This window comes from Microcaecilia unicolor, chromosome 4, assembly GCF_901765095.1.
Source record: "Microcaecilia unicolor chromosome 4, aMicUni1.1, whole genome shotgun sequence".
Taxonomy (NCBI): Eukaryota; Metazoa; Chordata; class Amphibia; order Gymnophiona; family Siphonopidae; genus Microcaecilia; species Microcaecilia unicolor.
Window position 1 is genome coordinate 247,721,348 of NC_044034.1, and position 21,437 is coordinate 247,742,784.

General features: G+C 45.0%; 1 protein-coding gene across 1 annotated transcript in view; it reads right to left on the reverse strand.

Moving 5' to 3' along the window:
• The window catches only part of UBE3A (ubiquitin protein ligase E3A), a 201,939-nt gene that overhangs the window by 59,132 nt on the left and 121,370 nt on the right, over positions 1 to 21,437 (reverse strand). Inside the window, 3 exon segments of the mRNA XM_030201384.1 lie at positions 6,237 to 6,405; positions 6,407 to 6,440; positions 14,167 to 14,311. Coding sequence (XP_030057244.1) covers positions 6,237 to 6,405; positions 6,407 to 6,440; positions 14,167 to 14,311 — 348 coding nt within the window.

A 21,437-nucleotide genomic window follows, 5' to 3' on the forward strand; every position in this document is an offset into this window, starting at 1 on the left:
ACAGCGAACCTCAGCAGCTAACTCAGGTGCGTCCGGTCATAGCGCCATCTTGGATCCATAACATATTTCTAAGTATGCCCGAGGAGTTGGTCTATGCACCAATGGACCAAATACCACTTCGGCAAATAAATTAGCAAAGAAAAGGTACGTTCTACAATACCACTCAACAGTTATAAAAGGATGAAAATTACAAGTAAATAATGCAAACAGCATCCATAAGAATCATATATATGGGATACATGAACTAAAGGTGGTCACTGAATAAAAGACGCAGACCAGCACAAATGGTAGAAAAACAAAAAAAAACAACCAACACCTTTACTCTGAGCAGGGCTTTATTTTTTATTTAACTTTTACAGCTGATAAGCACAGTACAGAGTACCAAAACTTTTTTTCCTGTCTTCCAATAATACTCCACACTCCAATATGCTACTTTGTGCAAAGTCTCAGCATTTTTTTTAAACCATTCATGCAGAAGCCAACCTTAAACCTGTGATCTTCAGGTTGAAAGACAGCCACCTTTCAGACAGAGCTATTCTAGGACTTATGCATGCACACAGTACTACACTTCCTTAAAATGGTATAGGGAATTTTTTAAGGTGGCAACTACCAGTCTATGCTCAGTAGGCTACAACATCTTATCCCTCTGGAAGGTTTTGTCAGTCATTTTGAATAAGTGACACTGCAGCCCTTAAGAATTTGCTTGATTTCAGCTGTAGCTGCTCCTATAGTTTGAATCTGAAACATTTATGAAATATCAGATAGCTCCAGATTATCAGGAGCAATCAGACACCAGGGTTTTAATCCCACTGCTGCAATGAGGGTAAAACCTGGACTGGTTCCCTGCTCCTCAATGACCCAAATTTGTCAGATAGATTTGCTTTTTATAGCATTAATTTGATCTGAGCTGCACTCCTTGCCAGGTCATAGCAGTAAGTGGCACTTCTTGTAATTTTACTTTCAGTGTATACTGGTGTATTACGAACATCTAGTATCTATGTCCTATCTATATGTGATCAAGGAAGTATTCTGTTGATCTGTAGTTTCTGTGTAGAAAATCCTGGTTGTTCTGTTTCCCAATACAAGATGTGTTGGAATTCCAGGGACTGGTGTAATATTTGCAATGCCACCTTTTTATATGCTAGTATTAATAAAAATGTATTTCAATGGGGACATAAGACAAAAGCAACCATCAATATTCCCCAAATCAAACAATTTTACTATACTCAGATCATCAGAAAGTATGCTTCGATGAAAACTATATCAACATAGATCCACATTTTTCAGTTTTACATGTTATTCATTCTGCTTATAGTTTCTTTTATCTTTCTTAAAACGTATTGAAACTCTTTTCCAGGGTGAAAACAGAAGGTGCTGATTGGATACACCCAAGGGCAGATTGACTTAAAAAAAACAAACAAGATCCAATCAATTCCAATGGACTTTTATTAGCAACAGAGTAGGGGGTTAGAAAGATTGTGCCCAACTTGGCAAATTAAAGCCAAACAAAGGGCTGCCTCAGAGGCTCTCAATTCTATAAAATCAATTGGAATAGCACAAACAAACACATAATAATAATGAGTAATAAAAAAACTCTCCTACAATATATGTTAAAAACATTACATTTAAAACACTCATGTGAGTGTTTCCAATACACTAAAAAACACATATCTATTTTGTGCACTACTTTCAGGTCCAGAAAAGGCCGAAAGAGCCCCCTTTCTTGGGTGCACAAATAGAAGGAACACCAGGCCCTGACCTTGCTCTGTTGGTGGTACAAGCTCCATGGCTCTGAGCGCGCAAAGGTGATGAAGTGCACATGTGACTGCTTGCCGCTTCAGAGCGGAGCCACATGGCGAGGCCACGAATGCATCGGAAACTGGACAAGCAAACTCCAAAGAATATCCCATCTCTATCACCTCTAGGACCCACTGATCCAAGGTTGCGAGCTCACTCATCCTGGAAGAGAGACAGCCTCCCTCCCCTCCAGGACCACGAGGGGCCTGGCACACACCGTCACGGGAAGGTCGGGCAGCTGCCACTCTGCCAGAAGAGCCGGCGGCACCGGACTTCTGAGGATCACAAAAGGATTCCTGCCTGAAGGGCCCTCCCTGACCACCCCCTGGGCAGGGGAGTACCGTGCAGATAAAAAATGACCCACCCCTTCAGAACGTTTAGAAGCCAAAGCATGCTGCACCCCCCTTCTGACGATACAGCAGGGAGTTGAGAAGATGTGCCTCCCCATATCCTTTACCAACTTCTTGGGGTCCTCGCTGAACAGCATGAGCCACCTAAAGGGTAACTGGCTCAACAACTTCTTGGAGACCACATCTGCCTCCCAGTGGTGGAGCTGCAGTCACCAAGTGGGAAGCAAGGTGGACCAGATCACAAAAAATGCCAGCCAAGAAAGCGGTGCCAGACTCCAAGCGAGCAACCTCTGGTAACTCTGGTAGCTGCTGCAACCACTGCAGCAGCCATGGCCTGTGTGACATAGCCGCAGCGCCCCCTCGCAGATAGCCACCAGGACGCCCTACCGAAAAAGCAAAGCAAAGCCTGCTGTTCCACATTATCTAAGTACTCCTTCAGGGCAAGAATCCCCCCTAACCAGGACCCCGGTTGCCTTCGTGACTGCCGTCACCAGGATGTCCACTTTGGGAAACAACCAATACCTTGCCACCTCCTCCAGAGCAAATGTATAAAGGTGATCTAGCAGTCTGGCTCCTTGAAGACTTCCGGAAGTTCCCACTCCACCATCATCATGCAGATGAGACCCCATGCAAGGGAAATGCTTGAGGGGGCCCCAGCATTCCCCTGCAGCAAGGGGTCCCCCTTTCACAGGATCCACATCCACAGTTCGTACCATGGCTACAGAAGTAGCAACCTCATCAATGAGAAGAGACAACTCCTCCCTCTGAAAGAGCCGGATAACGAGTGACCTTTCCTCCTCCAGGTCTGGAAACCTCTCCGCATCAGGATCTGGAGGAGAAAGGAAGTTCTGAGAGAGTCTCTGAAACCCCATCACACACACACACATCTGTTCCCGAAGGCACCGGCACTTCCAGAAGCAAACCTTCCGCCCTGCGTCATTTGGCTCCAAAAGTGGCTCCCCTCGTGGGGCCCCAGATAGGAGGGGATCCTGCCATCTGCCACCAGGGCCTGCTTGACCATCTGAGCCAAACACTGGAGCCAAAACCATCTGGAACCCCTATGAGGCCCCCCTATCCCTGGAGGTAGAAGGAACAGGTTCTTGTGCATTATAAGAGATGGAGGAGAAACCTGTGAAGACAAAATGGCTGCAGTTTCTGCCAGAGACATCAGAACCTTGTGACCCAATGCCTCAGGACAGGGAGAAACAGAGTCAGACCCAACTGTTCCCCTCCCCCTCGGGCCGTTTCCAAAGTCAGAAACGGCCCATCACAATTTAGGCACACCAATCTGGCAGTTGGTACTAAGCAGCTGACCCTCGCAGGATCCGCAGCGCTGAAGGGGGGAGGCCAGCCAAACCTCGAGAGATACAGTCAGCCTTAAGTCCTGGGAAGAACCAATGCTCCCCAGGCTTTCCTTGGATGCTAATTGGGGAAATCCCTACACTTGCAGTAAAAGGAACTTCCTCAATTAAAGCTCTGTGCTGCTATTTTTTTTTTTTAAACAGAGTTCTTAAAGCTGCAGTATCAGCAAAAGAAACCAGCTCCACAATAAAAGGAACCTAGAGTTGCAGAGGGAAAGGGGGGGGGGGGTGGGGGGGGGGGGGGGGGGGAGGGGGGGATGGGGACGTGCACCCCACCCCCCAGGAAAAGTTCCAAGGGACCAAGACTGAAGCTGCAACCAGTAGCACTATCAAGTGCGATTGGGGGCTGCGGAGCCAAACTCCATGCTCGACTAGTCATAGAACAAATCCGTAAGCCTAGGAATGACCCTTAGGCTCAACCACGCTGCGCAGCGGTGACCAGTAAAGCAGGGAGCTAAGCCAGGGACTCAGAGGCACTGAACAGCAACCTACCACCTTGTGAAGGTAGAGAAAAATACTGGAATCTTCCAGGGGGCACCACAGCTTATTACCAGCAATATCACTGGTAGAATTCAGTCTTTTCTCTACCTCCACCTGCTGGTACGAAGGGATAATAACCCATTTGTGCAGAACGGTTGAGCTGATGCTGAAAAGTGAAATTATTTTGCTGAATTTACACCTCTAGCGCTCCTTGTAATGCTTCGTAATAGAAGCTTTCAAAGAACACTTTGGTATACCAATTCTATCTATGGATTACTAAATAAAAATAGAAAAACGCAAAAAAAAAACCTCTGGCCACAGTCTAGGATGGTAGAAGTAGTCCAATGAAATGTCTTCTTTCAGACAAAACAAACTGGAGTGGTAGAGACTGACTGCACACAAATCACCATCATGACATTTCTTGTCATTCCCTGCCATCAGTGACCAGATTTTCTTCCAGAAGATGCTTAGGGACAACAGAAGGGACCCCCCCCCCCCCCCCTGATTTCAGCTAGCTCAACATTAGTCAACAAAGCAGGATCTACTACAATCAACAGAAAATGGAATCGGGGGAATGCTGAAGCCAAACACCACCCAAAACATTATGAATGAAAATATTAATAACATTTTCCAAGAAAATTCAGTACAATGGTGGAAAAATGCTCCACAGGTGTCCAGTGAAATGTTCTCTCTCGCATGGACAAAGTTAAAACTGAATAGCATTTGATCTGGTTGTGCCCGGGGTCATTTTGGGCACGCCGAAAAGAATTCTTTAATAAAGGGATTTGATATACCGCCTTTCTGTGGTTACAATCAAAGCGGTTTACAGTGTGATAAAGTCACATCCAGGATAGTTGGGTTAAGGCAGTTTCAGTCTGAAATACAAGTCCCAGAAGGCATTGCAGGCAAGGGAGCCAGGGAGTGAGATGAGGAACCCGGACTGGACTCCTAGCTGCAATAGGGGAAGACATGGGTGTAAGCTGGTAGGATGTGTAGATTGGCTGCCACTAGGGGGAAAGAGAGATAGGAAACCCTGTGTGCAGGAGCTCATCATTAGTCTAATGCTTAACTCAGCTGGTATGGGTGTGGGGGAAGCTAATGTAAGGCGAATGATTGGTTGTGAGAGCGGAAGCCAGGGATTGATTAGGCAGGTGGGAAGGAGTCCCAGGGGAGAGAAGCAGAAAGAGAGAAGCAGTTGCAGGCTGAAAACCCTTGGGTAAGAGAGGTCCCTAAAGTACTGAAGCAGGCTGAAATCCCTTGGGGGTGAGGAAGTCCCAAAACTATTTGCAGGCTGAAAATCCTTGGGTAAGGGAGGTCCCTAAAGTATTGAATTTACCAGTGAAGCTGATGCAGGGTGAAATCCCTTGGGTATGAGGAGTCCCTAAAGTATTGAACTCTCCTGAAGGTAAAGAGATTAGAAGGTAGAAACTGCTGCTTTGTGATTTAAATGTGATAATGAATTGAATGAACGGCTTCTATTTGGAATTGAACTACTGTTTATTGTGCACTGGATAAAGAGCCCAGACTGGAGCTGACTGTGAGCCTGTATTGAATCCTGGTATGTGCTGATAGCCTACTGCTTAAAGGGGACTATTTGCCACACACTTTCAGGTGGCTTACATGTGCTTAAGATTGAAGGTGAATGCTGCTGTTGGAACTGTGTATCAGGTCTACTAGAAACCTGCATGGAATAAAGTCCTTAAGAGTGAAGTTGATGGTGGACATTTTTTTTTCTTGACTGTACCGGGAGCCTATGGCTAGAGGAGATTGTTCTATCCTTGGCTGCACTTAGAGGTACCTGGTTACAACAGATTATAAACAGGTACTTATTTTGTACTTGGGGCAATGGAGGGTTAAGTGACTTGCCCAGAGTCCCAAGTAGCTGCAGTGGGAATCTAATCCAGTTCCCCTGGTTCTCAGGTTAGGCCACTTCTCCATTCCAGTAAAATTCCACTTAAGTTCTCCAGTAACACATACAACCTAATCATGCCACCTATGTGATTCCTACTGAAGCTGCTCTTTAAGAGACTGAAACAAACTAGGAAAATGTTGCAATGCTTATATAGCAAAAATAAAAATGAGAAATTTTACTGTAAAATAAATTATTAAATTGATAGAAAAACAGTTCTGACTGAGCTAGTGACCAAAGCAGAACCTGTCCATCATCAGTGTTAGATATGATTCCATTGTATTACAGTTGCACCCAAATCAATGTACTTACTGGGTCACCCTCAAACAATATACTTACTGGGTGAGAATCTGCCAGGTCTTGGAGAGTTCCTTTCTTGCCCATAAGTTTTCTGTATACAACCATAGGAAAATGCACATCCAGGATACAGTTATTATAAATAGCCAGGCCCAATACTATGCCAATTAAAGTGAACTGACCCTCCGTTTCAAATGAGGATGGGTTAACCAAAAGAGTTTGTAGATTCATCATAGGTGAACATACCTACAAAAAAATTTTGAAGCATGAATATTAGTACTGCGCATTAAAGCTAATGAACAGGACAGACTAATGAAAATACACAGTATCAAAAACTCAACATACTAATGTTTTACCTTTCAAAATCTCAAAACCAGGTTTTTTGCACGATAGTGAACTATGGGTAAAAGGGTATAGTGGTATGTGGGACTGTCTGTCCAGATACAAGTACAAATCACTTCTTTTCCCACAGCCAGAATTGTGGTTTCTTTAGATCAATATTTTTCACATTCTTTCAGGACAAACCTTAAGGGAAAATTAGGTTCTTACCTTGGTAATTTTCTTTCCTTTAGTCATAGCAGATGAATCCATTACGAGTGGGTTGTGTCCATCAACCAGCAGGGGGAGATAGAGAGCACTGAAAAACCATAGTGCCTCATGGCCAACTAGCTTCATCTGCCTCTTCAGTATTTGAAGCTTCCAAAGCAGTGTTACACCGCAAAGCATAATAACATGAACTTTCCTCACAGCGGATGAACGCCCCAAAACTGGAGATATAAGTCAAAGGAGGGAATGAACTCATTCTCCTGGATGGAATGAACGCATTCTCCTATAACTGAACAGAAATCCTGAAGACTGTTTTCCAACTTCTCCCAATGAGGGAACATATCTACAGGAAAAACTGAACATAAAAGTAACATAAATCACATAATGAACCAATGAGGGACGGCTCATGGATTCATCTGCTATGACTAAAGGAAAGAAAATTACCAAGGTAAGAACCTAATTTTCCCTTCCTTGTCATCAAGCAGATGAATCCATGACGAGTGGGATGTATCAAAGCAATCCCTAGATAGGGTGGGAACAAGCCACATCACGCGCCAGCACTTGTGCTCCAAAATGCCCATCTCTCCTGGCAGCCATATCCAGCCTGTAATGTTGGGCAAACGAGAGCTTAGAAGCCCAAGTAGCTGCACTACATATTTCTTGAAGAGAGAGTGCTCCAGTTTCAGCCCAAGAAGAGTTATCAATAGAAATCAAACAAAATAAAACATGGAAAGAAAATAAGATGATACCTTTTTTATTGGACATAACTTAATACATTTCTTGATTAGCTTTCGAAGGTTGCCCTTCTTCGTTAGATCGGAAATCTGACGAAGAAGGGCAACCTTCGAAAGCTAATCAAGAAATGTATTAAGTTATGTCCAATAAAAAGGTATCATCTTATTTTCTTTTCCATGTTTTATTTTGTTTGATTTCTATTGATAACCTTAAGAGTGGACTAACACGGCTACCACACTCCTCTAGCCCAAGAAGAGGAAATTGCTCTTGTGGAATGTGCAAAGGCTTCAGGCGGAGGCCGGCCAGATAGCAGATATGCTGAAAAGATAGCTTCTTTGAGCCAACGGGCTATAGTGGCCTTAGACGCTGGAGACCTTCTGCGCGGACCTGACAAAAGAACAAAAAGATGGTCTGAGGTCCTGAAGGCATTTGACAAGTGCAGATATTGCAACAGAGCCCTTCGAACATCCAGAAGGAGCAACTGCCCATAGGCTTCTGGAAACTCCTCTTCCTGCGCTGCTAGTGGAGGAGCCTGAACAAGCTGCAACCACCCTGCTGGGGAGATAGAGAATACTGAAGAGGCAGATGCAGCTAGCTGGCCATGAGGCACTATGGTCTTTCAGTGCTCTTTATCTCCCCCTGCTGGTTGATGGACACAACCCACTCGTAATGGATTAATCTGCTTGATGACAAGGAATGTAATATTTGATGAAATACTGATAACTGAAAAGTAATGCCCCAGAAGTTACTGATACATGACTCGGTCGAACATAAGAATAGGCATACTGGGTCAGACCAATGATCCATCTAGCCCAGTATCCTGCTTCCAACAGTGGCCAATCCAGGTCACAAGTTCCCAGAAGTACAAGTACACAGAAACCTAACAGTAGCAACATTCCATGCTACTAATCCCAGGGCAAGCACTGGCTTCCCTCATGTCCATCTCAATAACAGACTATGGACTTTTCCTCCAGGAACTTGTCCAAGGCCAGCCCAGATTGTGACTGATGGGTTGTGCACACCTTCCAGCAGGTGGAGACTGAGAATTCTGACTCTCCAGAGAGCCAATAAGAGCTCTTGCTGGGCAGAAAAAGATCCAGTATATCGTAACAAAGCAGGGAAAGAAAGATGAAGATCCTGTTCTGTGCATCTGGGCACTAAAAGGTCTGCATAAACACTGCAAGATTTCTTGAATTATACAGATATATATATATATATATATACTTTTTCAAACAATAGCCAGAAACAGAAAATGGACAACACAGCTTTCCATGAGTTAAGGGAACATACCAACGTGCCGAAAAACACAACAAAACAACAGACTGAAGCATAGCACGGGTGGGTTCTGGGCCGGTCCAGAAGGACTAAAGGAAAGCAAATTAGAAGGGAAAGCCTAATTTCTCCTTCCTTAGCGTCCCTCTGGATCAGTCCAGATTGTGGCTGATGGGAAGTAACAGAGCAGTAACATCATGGGCGGGACCCTAGCAAATCCACTGTGAGGACACACGCCCCGAAAACTGCATCCTGATGACTCTGCACAGCCAATCTATAACGCTTCGAAAAGAATGCAAAGAGGACCAAGTTGCCGCCATACAGATCTTTAAAGGCGGGACCAGAGAACGCTCAGCCCAAGAAGCCGCCTGGCCTCTAGTAGAGTGAGTTTCACTCCCACTAGTACGGGCTTACTCACCAGAAGGTAAGCAGAAGCTATCATCTCCTTTAGCCACATAGTAAGAGTGGGTTTAGAAACCGCTAACCCCTTCCGAGCTCCCCCAAACAAAACAAACAGACGATCCGTCTGCCAGAAGTCCTCCGTAACCTTCAAATAATGCCCAAGTATTTGCTTGACATCCAGACACTTCAGACGACACTGCTCCTCCAACCCGGAGGAAGAGCCCAGGACAGGCAAAATCACGGACTGGGAAATATGAAAACATGATAAGACCTTGGGAAGAAAGGAAAGGGCAGGGCGCAAAACTACCTGGTCCTTAGGAAATTCCCAAAACAGAGACCGGAAAGGAAGAGCCTGCAACTCAAACTCTCCTAGCTGAGGCAATGGCCACTAGAAAAACCACCTTCAGCGTCAAATCCTTCAAAGTACAGGACGCCAAAGGCTCAAAATGAGAGTGAGAAAGAGAAAAGAGAACCAGATTAAGGTCCCACAAGGGAAAGATCGTTCGCGCGGGAGATCAAACCAGACCTGCCCCCCCCCCCCCCCTTTAAAAAACAGACAACATCCAGATGGGCAGCCAGGGACTTCTGCTGAACATTCCCCTGAAGACAGGAAAGGGCTGCCACCTGAACCTTAAGTGAAGAGAGAGACAACCCTTTTTCCAAGCCCCGCTGCAAGAAATCCAAGATTTGTGCTACCAAAGCTCAAAAGGGAGAAACACCGAACTCGGCACAATACGCCTCAAACATTCTCCATGTCTTCATATAGTTGAGAGTAGAGCGACGCCGGGACTGAAGCATGGTGGAAACTACTGTTGCAGAATAACCTCTCTTACTCAACCGCGCCCGTTCAACAGCCAAGCTGTAAGACAAAAATCGAGGAGGGGCTGGATGAGCCACCGGACCCTGGACCAATAGGACGGGATCCTCCGGAAACTTGAGAGGAGGCCCAACGAGCAGGTGCAGCAGGTTACCATACCAGGGCCAACCCAGTGTTACCAAAATCACGTGCCTCTGGTGCGCCTTTATCCTTTGCAGAAGATGACCTATCAGAGGCCACGGAGAAAAGGCATACAATAAGCCCGTCGGCCAGGGCAGCAGAAGCTCATCGACTCCCTGAGTTGTCGGCTCCTTTCGGCAACTGAAGTACGTTGGAACCTTCACGCTGGACACAGATGCGAGCAGATCCATGACCGGAAGTCCCTAGCGATCCACTATGGTCCGAAACGCCCCCGTTGCTGAAAGCCCACTCCTCTGGACCCAGAGTGGTGTGACTGAGGAAATCTGCCTGGATATGCTCTACTCCCACTACATGAGCCGCTGAGACGGCCACCAGATGAGATTCTGCCCAGCGCATGAGTTGTGCTGCTTCCCGCTCCAAGAGGAGACTCTTTGTCCCTCCTTGATGATTGACATGCCACCGCTGTGGCGTTGTCCGACATGATGCGAACCGATGTGCCTTCCAACAGAGGGGAAAATGCTTAGAGCACCAAATGTATTGCCCTGGTTTCCAAAAGGTTGATCGAACAGGAGGTATCCTGCGATGACCATAGCCATTGGGCATATTGTCCCTGACAGTGGGCTCCCCAGCTCTTCAGACTGGCATCCATGGTGACTACTATCCACTGTGGGGCATCCAGAGGCATCCCCCTGGACAGATTGGGCATCTGGAGCCACCACTGAAGACTGCCAAGCTCCTAAACTGGTAGCGGCAACTTCCATAGTAGGGAGTGCCTCTGTGGCAACCACCTGGAGAGAAGGGACTTCTGCAGAGATCTCATGTGCGTTCTGGCCCATGGCACCGTCGCTATTGTCGCAGACATGGATCCCAGCACTTGAAGGTAATCCCTCGGGGATAATGTTCGCCAAAACTGACAAATCTGTCTGAAGCTTGAGAATTTGAGCTTGAGTAAGAAACACTCGACCCCTCCGAATGTCGATACACACTCCCAGATAATCCAGGGACTGAGATGGCTGGAGACGATTCTTTTGCAAGCTGACCACCCAACCAAGGGACTGCAGGAACTGGACCACCCGTTCTGTGAACCGAAGACTCTCCTGGTAGATCTTCGCTCTGAGCAGCCAATCGACCAAGTAAGGATGAACAAAAACTCCTTCCCTTCTGAGAGCCGCTGCTATCACAATCACCTTGGTAAAAGAGCGAGGGGCCGTCGTAAGGCCAAAGGGCAATACCCGAAAATGGTAATGCTTGCCGAGAATCACGAAGCGCAGATAACGCTGATGCAGTGGACGAATGGAACATGTAGATAAGCCTCTATAAGGTCTAGAACCGTCAAAAATTCTCCAGACTGCATCACCACTATGACAGAGGAGACCCTGAGTGCCCGGTTGATGGCCTTGAGGTCCAGAAGCGGCCTGAGCCTTCTTTCTTGGAGACGACAAAGTAGATGGAGCACTGACCCTGCCTGAGTTCTTCCGAGGGAACTGGACAAATAGCCTGGAGGTTGAGCAGCCTTTCTAGAGATGATGGCCACCTTGGAACGAGACCAGCAAGGAGACTCCAAAAATGCGTCTGACAGAGAATGCGCAAATTCTGAGGTGATCTGGGCCCACCTCCAGTAAAACTGCACCAACCGCACCCCAACCAGAACCAGAGGCTGGGCCCGGACACCTTCACTGTAAAGGACGAGCGGGGGACTGAAAAGAGACCCATGCCCTTGCCTCCTCTGCGAGTTCCCCCAAAGGACTGATTCCTCTGGAAAAACCTGGAGCATTGAACCAGAGCCGTCTTATCCGGTCTAAAATGGCAAAAGTCACGACCCCAGCTCAAGAACAAACTGCACCCAGCAGCCTTAGGCAGATCCTCGGGAAGCCTCGGGACCTTGTCTCCCCAAAAGTGCGGACTAGCTTATCCAACTCCTCACCAAACAATAAGGAACCCCTGAAGAGAAACTTACTGACCTTAGATTTAGAAGCCGTATCCGCTGACCAACCCCTAAGCCAAAGAGACCGTCTAGCTGCCATACTCAAAGCCATACACTTGGCTGACGCTAGTAGCAAATCATACAACACGACTGCCAGAAAAGCCAAACCCATCTCAAGCTTGGACATCTCAGCATCTTTGGAAGACATATCATCTATCTAGTATTCTCTCTGATCAACGAAAACAAGCTCTGGCTACCAAAGACCCACAGATGGCCGCCTGCACTGTCAAGGCTGACACATCAAAACTAGTCTTCAACAGTGCTTCCATACGGTGGTCCTGTACATCCTTAAGCGCAGTGCCACCCCCCACGGGCACTGTATTCCGCTTAGTGACCGCTGAGACCACCGCATCCACCACAGGAGGCTTCAATAGGAATTTGTCAGTCTCCGGGACCGGATAGAGACAGACCATAGATTTAGCCAGCCTAAAGGCCAAATCTGGGACGTCCCACTGTGCCTGAATAACATCCCTGATGTCCTGATGCATTGGAAAGGTCTTAACTGGTTTACGGACCCCCTTTATCAGAAGGTCCACTTTGCATAAGGTGGAAGAAACCAAGGAAATTAATTCCTGCAAATCTTCTTCATGGAAAATTCTAAGGACCAAAGGATCCTCCCCAGGAACAAAGGGTTCAGCTCCTGAATCTCCCTGGCCTAAGTCCTCCTCCATATGCCCCCACCTTGAGAAAAAAACTTGGTCCTCTGAGGAGGGAATCTCAAGGACTGGATCAGAACCAAGATCCTCATCCAGAACCCAGGACTCTCTGGCCCTTTTTAGCTACCACCATCTGACCTTCTGAAGGTCTTTTGCCAGAAGGGACCAGGAAAGGTTTAGATTTTGGCAACAGAAATGCCTTATACATTTGTAGTACAAATTCCGGAGGAAACCCCCAGCAGACCCTGAAGGGAAGAGAGAAAACTTTTCTGACTGTACCTGCTCAGAAGAAACCGGCAGAGACAGATTTTTCAGTTGAACCGGCTGAGGCAGCTAAAATGGCGACAGTTCCCACCAAAGCCGGGACCACTGATTTCTCCTTTCCCGACATTGCATCCCCCCCCCCCCCCCCCCCCGGAAGGAAATGGAGCGACTGAAGCGGAGGGCCCTGCCTCCGAGGAACTCTCAATGGTGGTGCAGTATTTGTAGCAGCCGTTAGTGCCTAAGCCATGGCACTAACACACAGAGCACTGTCTGAGTTTCTCAGCCATGCTGCTAACAAAAACGGCAGCGCTAGCCACAAAAGCAGGAGAACTGGTGTGAACAGTCACTCAGAAAGCTGTGCAACTGGGAATGTCTTTTTTTTTTTTTTTTTTAATGGCTGCCTCTCCCAGCCTAGCTGCTCTTCCTTTGAAAAGACCTAGGCAATCTACACACAGCAGAAGGAAAAGCTGCAAATAGGAAAGATTTGGGGAGGGGAGGGACCCGGCCACCCGGGTGTAGCACCCCTGAGCCTGTAACAGATCCCCGCAGACCTCAGCCTCCACTAAGCAGGTTCAGCCAACCCCAGATGCACAGAAGGGTACCACTGTAAAGCACAGAATAGCAATCTAAATATCCTTACAGAAGGAAAATAGAGGAAAAGACAGAGAGATTGAAGGGCTCACCACTTTCCACCTGCTGGATACTGAGATTACTGGATCTTTCTTTGCCTAGCAAGGGCTTTTATTGGCTCCCTCTGAAGAGTCAGAATTCTCAGTCTCCACCTGCTGGAAGGTGTGCACAACCCATCAGTCACAATCTGGGACAGTCCGGAGGGACGCTAAGGAAACTTTTTAAACCCAGATGCGCTAACCACTTACCACATTCTCCGGCAGTGAGTTCTAGAGCTTAACTATTCTTTGAGTGAAAAATATTTCCTCCTAATTCACTCATTTATTTACTATCATTTTGAATGAACCATTATTGTATGACATGATGGTTCTTTATATTGACTAATCTGGAGCAGTATATCCATTAGCTGGGGTTTTTTTTTTTTTTGCTTTTTTTCTCTAATACCTAACATACTTTTCCTATGAAAGCTTACCAATATACTGATGAAAATTAGTTTTTAAATTAAAAACTTAAAACAGTGCTTACCAATATCTGGGTTGAAAATTTCTTCTACAACCAGCTGGAAAAACTCTTTGGAAACACCTCCTTCATCTACCCCTTGCTCTCCCTCAAATTCCACATATAATTGCTTCTTCAAATCTGCAGGATTTTCCATGGCAATCATCTCTAGCTATTGAATAAATATACACATAAGGTGAAACCTTAATATGCACACAAAGTCATAGAACATGTGTATAATTTACATTAAACACAAGAGGGGCGAAGATCTACATCCAAGGACATGGAAAACCAGCATATCCAGGAACCAATAAGGATAAAAGATCTCTATTGAACAAAAAATCAGATATCCAACAAGGTCATGTTTCAAAATGTCTTCATCAAGGGCAACGCAGTTTTATAACAGTAATGCACAGCCAATTCACCAATTGGTAGCAGTTTGCAATTACTTCCAAAGCAAAGTCAAGATAAAACTTATTTGACACTTCATAAATCACCAACTAGAAATAAAAAAAGAGGTTTCCTTTCAAAAATACCATCAAAACAATTTCTATTCCAAAGATCTGACTTTGCTTTGGGAGTATGTGTAGAACAACTACCAAATAGTGGCCTGACTGTGCATTAGTTTTATGATGAAGAAATTTTGAAAGATAGTCATGTTGGGTATCCGATTTATGGTTCATTAAAAACCTTTTATCCTTCATTGGTTCCTGGTTCTGACGTTTTTCAGTGTCCATAATCTGTATTAAACTTCATATAATCAGAGATTTGGAAAGCACATCAGTTAGAACAGTCTGAAGCAAAAGCAGTAATGCCCTAGGTAGATTATCATCCAGCTTCTCAACTTGCTGGGTCACAAATGATTTTTGTTACATCTAATGCTTTTAATGGAATATCTGTGGTGTTTAAGAAGGTAAAACCATTAATATTTAAGGAGGTGAATGGTGTGGTCTAGAAGAGTGAATATCTTGCTATAAAGGGAGGTATGGGCTAAGGGCTCTTCACTTTGAATCAAGCTGTTAGTTATTCGCATTACTATATTTACTGATGTCCTCCTTGTATAAAAACAACAAAATGTTCCTTTTGATGCTCAATATGACTAATCACTTCCAGATACTAAACTATGCTTACTACTCAATATTCTGATGGGTATGCAGCCATGCTTCACAGCTGTTTGCCATTACAATCTTATTCTGGAGTGGTCTGAGTTAGCTAACACAATGTCAATTGACTGCCTCTAAAGACATCATCTACTGACTCTGCCCATCCCTGTCAGCTAGCTATCAGGCAATTTAACTTTCAGTAGGAGCACAATGCAGTTAACCAAAAGAAGCAAGAATGTAATGCCTTTTTTGTGTGCTCCTTTAGGGATGCACCATGGGGTGCCCTGCTTGCAGAAGACAGCATTTTGTGGTGTGAGTTGCATGGTGTTTATAGCTGTAATTTTGTTAGTAACAGTAAGGCCTAGATAAACAAATTTCTTGTTTAGAATCCGTCTGTATTTCCAAATCGGTAAAAATGTACCGATTTGGAAATACAGAGGGATTCACAAAGAGAATCACATGCAAATGAGCTGCTTGTTGCTTTTGCGACCCAGCTCATTTGCATGCGATATGGGGAAAGCCAGTCGGTGAGCTGAGCATGAGCAGAACAGTCAATCACTATGCGTGGCTGCTCTGCGCATGCTACAGAAAGCTCTCATACATGAAGACAAGCTGCGTGTATGAAAGCAGTACATGTAGTCCTTTTTTTTTGCAAACACAAAAGTGCCTCTTTTTTCTTTTTATGAATGGGCAGACCTGTGTTGGAGCTCCCTGCTGTTGGGAAAAGCCTAGAATATGCTCTCGGCTGTCATTTTCTGTGAGGAATCAGAATCAGGGCTTGGTTCTACCCCCCCCCCCCCCCCCCCCCACAGCTGTTCCTGCTGCTTCCTTCTATTGGCCGGATGACATCTTGGAACGCCCTATCTCCCTGAAGATGGACTCTCATTGGCTGGCTGCTGTCTCAACTCCTCCTCCCTACAGGGCTTCCCTGATGACATCACTCGAGCTGTGAGCTGATTGGATCCGAACTTCCTGGTGTCCCCCTCCAGTAGTGAGTGGACGGGACATCCCAGGCTGACACTGTCCAATTGGTTTATCCCCCCTCTGTTGTGCTTCTAGCATGGTGGATGCTGTTTTCCAGCAGACGCTGTTTGACAGACCCTTGTCTTCACTGTATTTTTCATAAATCACCATTACTTTTACATTTCAGTACCCCCCCCTCCAATTTCTTGCCAGTAAAATGCTATTTGAAAAAGTATGGCACAGCTTTCATACATGCAAAGAAGCTGAGTGTAAGCTGGTGTACTTTTTTTTTCTGTGCTCTATCTTCCCTGTCTTGTTTCTCCCCTTCTCCTACAGTTGCAACAACAAAGAACCAACAGCTCCAGACCTCCTGTTAAAATTTCCATGGTAAAGATAGGGTTTGCTTTTATGCATGGAGTCAGAAACAGCTGTGCATCACCTTGCATGCACATTATCATAGTAATTAGCTTATTATAATAGTTTTGCATTCTGCTTTCGTTAGCTGCTACTATGACAGGAAAATGGCTCAGAGAACACTTTTGTGCATGTCTCGTTTTACTACTTGCTCGTTAAACTGGCTAGAGCTTGTTTAAAAACCATGTTGCTGGCTCATTAGGTTTAGTGCATCTGGCTCTAAGTTTGGTATGAAATGTGTTTGAGTGTAACAATGGTGGGGGATAGGGGAAAGAAGGGGCATGTGTGAGGTTGAATCATATTATAATAGTGGACTTGGGCCATGTTAATTATTCTTTGACTAAACTACTTTACAGATAGAGATTTTCAAGACTACCATCTGAAGACACCTTGTGTAACTTTACTTCTTAAGAAAGTTGGACGACATGTGCTCCTTATGGTGAACTGAAAGGTCAATTAGGAGCAAAGTCCTTATTTTCCATGATTTTCTAGTTGATTCACAGCCGATCCACAATGCTGAAAAAGGGGTTTGTCAACCCCCTAGGATGGTGTGTATTTTAGCATAATTTTTACTCAAAACATGATTAGATCCTAATCTAAGTCATAAAAGAAAAAGAAAATACCACTGAATAAATAACAGATTAAAATTACATTTGATTAACAAAAAAATTCAACACGAAGTATTCTTGTGTGACAAAGTATGTGAATCCTTTATTTAGTAACTGGTGGCTAGAATATGCTCTCGGTTGTCATTTTCTGTGAGGAATCAGAATCAGGGCTTGGTGGCTACTCTTTGAACAGCAACTACTCCAACCAAAATTTCTAAGTAACTGTTGATCACATACACATACATACACACATATACATACACACATATATATACACACACAAGACTATATATGTGGTGTTCAGCGCTGCGTGCGTCTGGTAGCGCTATACAAATGTTAATAATAATAATATATATATATATAATACATGTGGAGGGGCATAATCGAACAGGGCGCCCAAGTTTTCATGAGGGCATCCTCGCAGGACGGCCCCGTAAAGGGGTGGGGCAACCCGTATTATCAAAACAAGATGGGCATCCATCTTTCGTTTTGATAATACAGTCGGGGACGTCCAAATCATGAAATTTAGGTCGACCTTAGAGATGGTCATTTTTGAGATGGTCGTCCCCAGTTTTCGGAGATAATGGAAACCGAGGACGCCCATGTCAAAAACGACCAAATGCAAGCCATTTGGTCATGGGAGGAGCCAGCATTCGTAGTGCACTGGTCCCCCTGACATGCCAGGACACCAACCAGGCACCCTAGGGGGCACTGCAGTGGACTTCAGAAAAAGGTCCCAGGTGCATAGCTCCCTTACCTTGGGTGCCGAGCCCCCCCCCCTCCCCCCAAAACCCCAAACCCACAACTGTATACCACTACCATCGCCGTTAGGGATGAAAGGGGGCACACCTACATGTGGGCACAGTGGGTTTTAGAGGGCTCACATTTACCACCACAAGTATAACAGGTAGGGGGGGATGGGCCTGGATCCGCCTGCCTGAAGTACACTGCACCCACTACAACTGCTCCAGGTATCTGCATACTGCTGCGATAGACCAGAGTATGGCATTTGAGGCTGGCATAGAGGCTGGCAAAAAAGTATTTTTAAAGATTTTTTTTGAGGGTGGGAGGGGGTTAGTGACCACTGGGGGAGTTAAGGGGAGGTGATCCCCGATTCCCTCTGGTGGTCATCTGCTCAGTTCGGGCACCTTTTTGATGCTTGGTCATGAAAAAAAAAAAATGGACCAAGTAAAGTCGCCCAAGTGTTCGTCAGGGACGCTCTTCTTTGTTCCATTATCGGCCGAGGATGCCCATCTCCTAAGCACACCCCAGTCCCACCATCGCTACACTGCCGACACGCCCCCGTGAACTTTGGTCGTCCCCACGACGGAAAGCAGTTGAGGGCGCCCAAAATCGGCTTTCGATTATGCCGATTTGGGCGATCTTGCGAGAAGGACGCCCATCTCCCGATTTGTGTCGGAAGATGGGTGCCCTTCTCTTTCGAAAATTCACCTGATAGTCTCTCAAGAAACACAGGATTGTATAATATACCTTTTTAATGAATAAAACTGGTTTTAATTAAACAAAGGTATCATGGTAAGAACTTATAATTCTCATTCTTATACTTGGGGTTGACAAACTCTCAGCATTGTATGTTGCAATACTGAATTCTGGTGTATGTATTCCAATATTGCATTATTAAATCAACTTTATCCAGCTGATTATATGTTTGAGCACCAGTCCCACATATCCGAGTATGGAAGTGGGTGGAGAACTTAACTGCCATATTGGCTAAACCACAGGTCCATCAAGCTCAGTATCCTGTTTTCAACAGTGGCCAATCCAGGTCACATGTACAGGCAGGATCCCAAGAGAGAGATTCCATGCTAATTATCCCAGGGATAAGTAGTGGATTCCTCAACTCCATCTTTATAACAGTTTATGGATTTTTTTTTTTTACCCCAAGAACTTGTCCAAAAAATTTTTTAAACCTAGCTATATATGTTTACTCATGCAGACATGTTTTAGCCATGATTGGGAGAGCTTGTTTAACATGATCATAGCAGCTGAGTCTTTGATTTGTTCTCCAGGCTTTGAAGAGGCAAACAATGTTTTCTGAAAGCAACAATTTTATTGGAAGTTAACATGGCAAAACTGTGTTTTGCTCAACGATTCCAATTTACATACTATTTAAATGGCATCTTGTCCTCACATAGGGAATTTCATCAAACCCATGGCATCACTACTGAGATGTGAACATAAAATAAAAATAAAATAAAAATCCTTGAGTGTAATACATATCATCCAGACATAATACATGAAAGATGACGTATCTTAGATTTGTTTCTTTTGGGGCAGGTTCATAGCTAGATATCCAGTTTTGGGCAGACCTGAATCCAAAGTCCCCACCTGGTATCTCTCTCTCCTCCCCATCTCCAGGCGATTTGGGGGATGGGTCACTTAAACTCCACTCTTCTGACACCCCCCCCCCCCCCCCCCCAGTACCTTTAAATTCTTTAGGTCGTCGGCAGCGAGCATCAACACATTCTACTTGTTCATGCTGGCTCAGAGCCTTCCATGATGCAACTTCCTGATCCCGCAAACAGGAAGTTGAATCAAAGGGAAAGCTCGGGCTGGTGCAAGGGGAATCAGTTGTTGCTTGCTCCCGGCAAAAACCCAAATGATTTAAAGGTACCAGTGGATGGGGGTAGAGTTAAGTGACAGCCCCCCCCCCCCCCAAAAAAAAAAGGATATCCTAAAGGGAGATATGCCTGGAGTCCTCAGCTGGAGGGGCCTGGGGATTCCTGCCAGCCACATCGCTGCTGAGTGAGCCTGAATCTAAAGTAGGTGGGACTATGCCTACCTGGGCCCAACTGTGGCTATGCCACTGTTCTGGGAAAAGGTTTGATGTGGTCTGTGATTTACAATGGTGTGAACAAAATTCCTCCCCCCCCCCCCCCCCCCCAGCTTCCTCTATGATTGCATATGTGTCACACTGAATGATTTATGATCATTAAACAACATGTAATATTAGACAAAAAGAACCTGAGTAAATACATAAGTTTTAGTTATTTATTAAAGGAATAAAGTTATTCAACAGCAATCACCCATCTGAAAAAGTAACTCCCCCCTAAACTTTCTAACTGGTTGCACCACCTTTAGCAAAAATAATTGCAAGAAAACACTTCCTATAATTTGGTATCAGTCTTTCATATCTTTGTTGAGAAATTTTAATCCACTCTTCTTTGCAGAACTGTTTTAATTCAGACATATCTGTAGGTTTTCATGCTTGAACTGCTCATTTCAGGTCCTGACACAGCACCTCTAATAGGGTTCAAGTCTAGATTTTGACTAGGCCAGTCAAAACTTTAATTTTGTTTTTCCTCAGCCATTCCGATTTAGACTTTCTTTTGTGTTTGGATCATTGTCTTGCTGCATAACCCAATTACACTTCGGCTTCAGCTTATGAACAGATGACCAGACATTCTCTATAAGAATTTTCTGGTCCCGTGCAGAATTCAAGATTCCTTCAATAAAGGCAGGCTTTCTAGGTCCTGAGTGATCACCAATATCACCATGTTTGACTGCTGGTTTGATAGTCTTACTACTGGATGCTGTATTTATTTTACGAAACAAACAAAAAAGTGGGCACAAAACCAGGAGTCCCAGAGACTGGATCACAATAAAGCTAAAACCAAATTTTATTAATTAGTATATTTGACTCGACATAACCGTTGTGTTTCGGCCAAAGGGCCTGCATCAGGAGTCTAAATACTAAGGTAGAGAGCTAATGATGATCCAGAATAAGAAATACTGGCGAATAGTGTATAAATGGTCTTAAAAAAGACCTTTGTATTGAATTGTGGAACGAATCACTTGCGTGAAGAGTTCAGCAGAAAATTTGAAGAAACAGCTGACGGCAAATGACAGCCCTTATAAAAGGAGAGAAGAAAAACGGTTTTGTGCCCACTTTTTTGTTTGTTTTACAAAGTATCCGTGGGTCTTCTTTGAGTTCTCCACGCTTTGTGGATTCTCTGTTGTATTTATTTTACGACCTTTTTCTGTCCAAAGAGTCCCAGGTTTGGCTCATGGGTCCACAGAACATTATCCCAAAACGTTTGGGGATCATCCAGGTGTGTTTTTGCAGATGTGATATGACCACTCATGTTAGACTTGGATAGCAGCAGGTTCTGCCTTGCTACTCCCATTTTTCCCATCTCTTTCTTATTGAGTCATGAATACTGACCTCAGTTGAAGTTAGAGAGGCCTC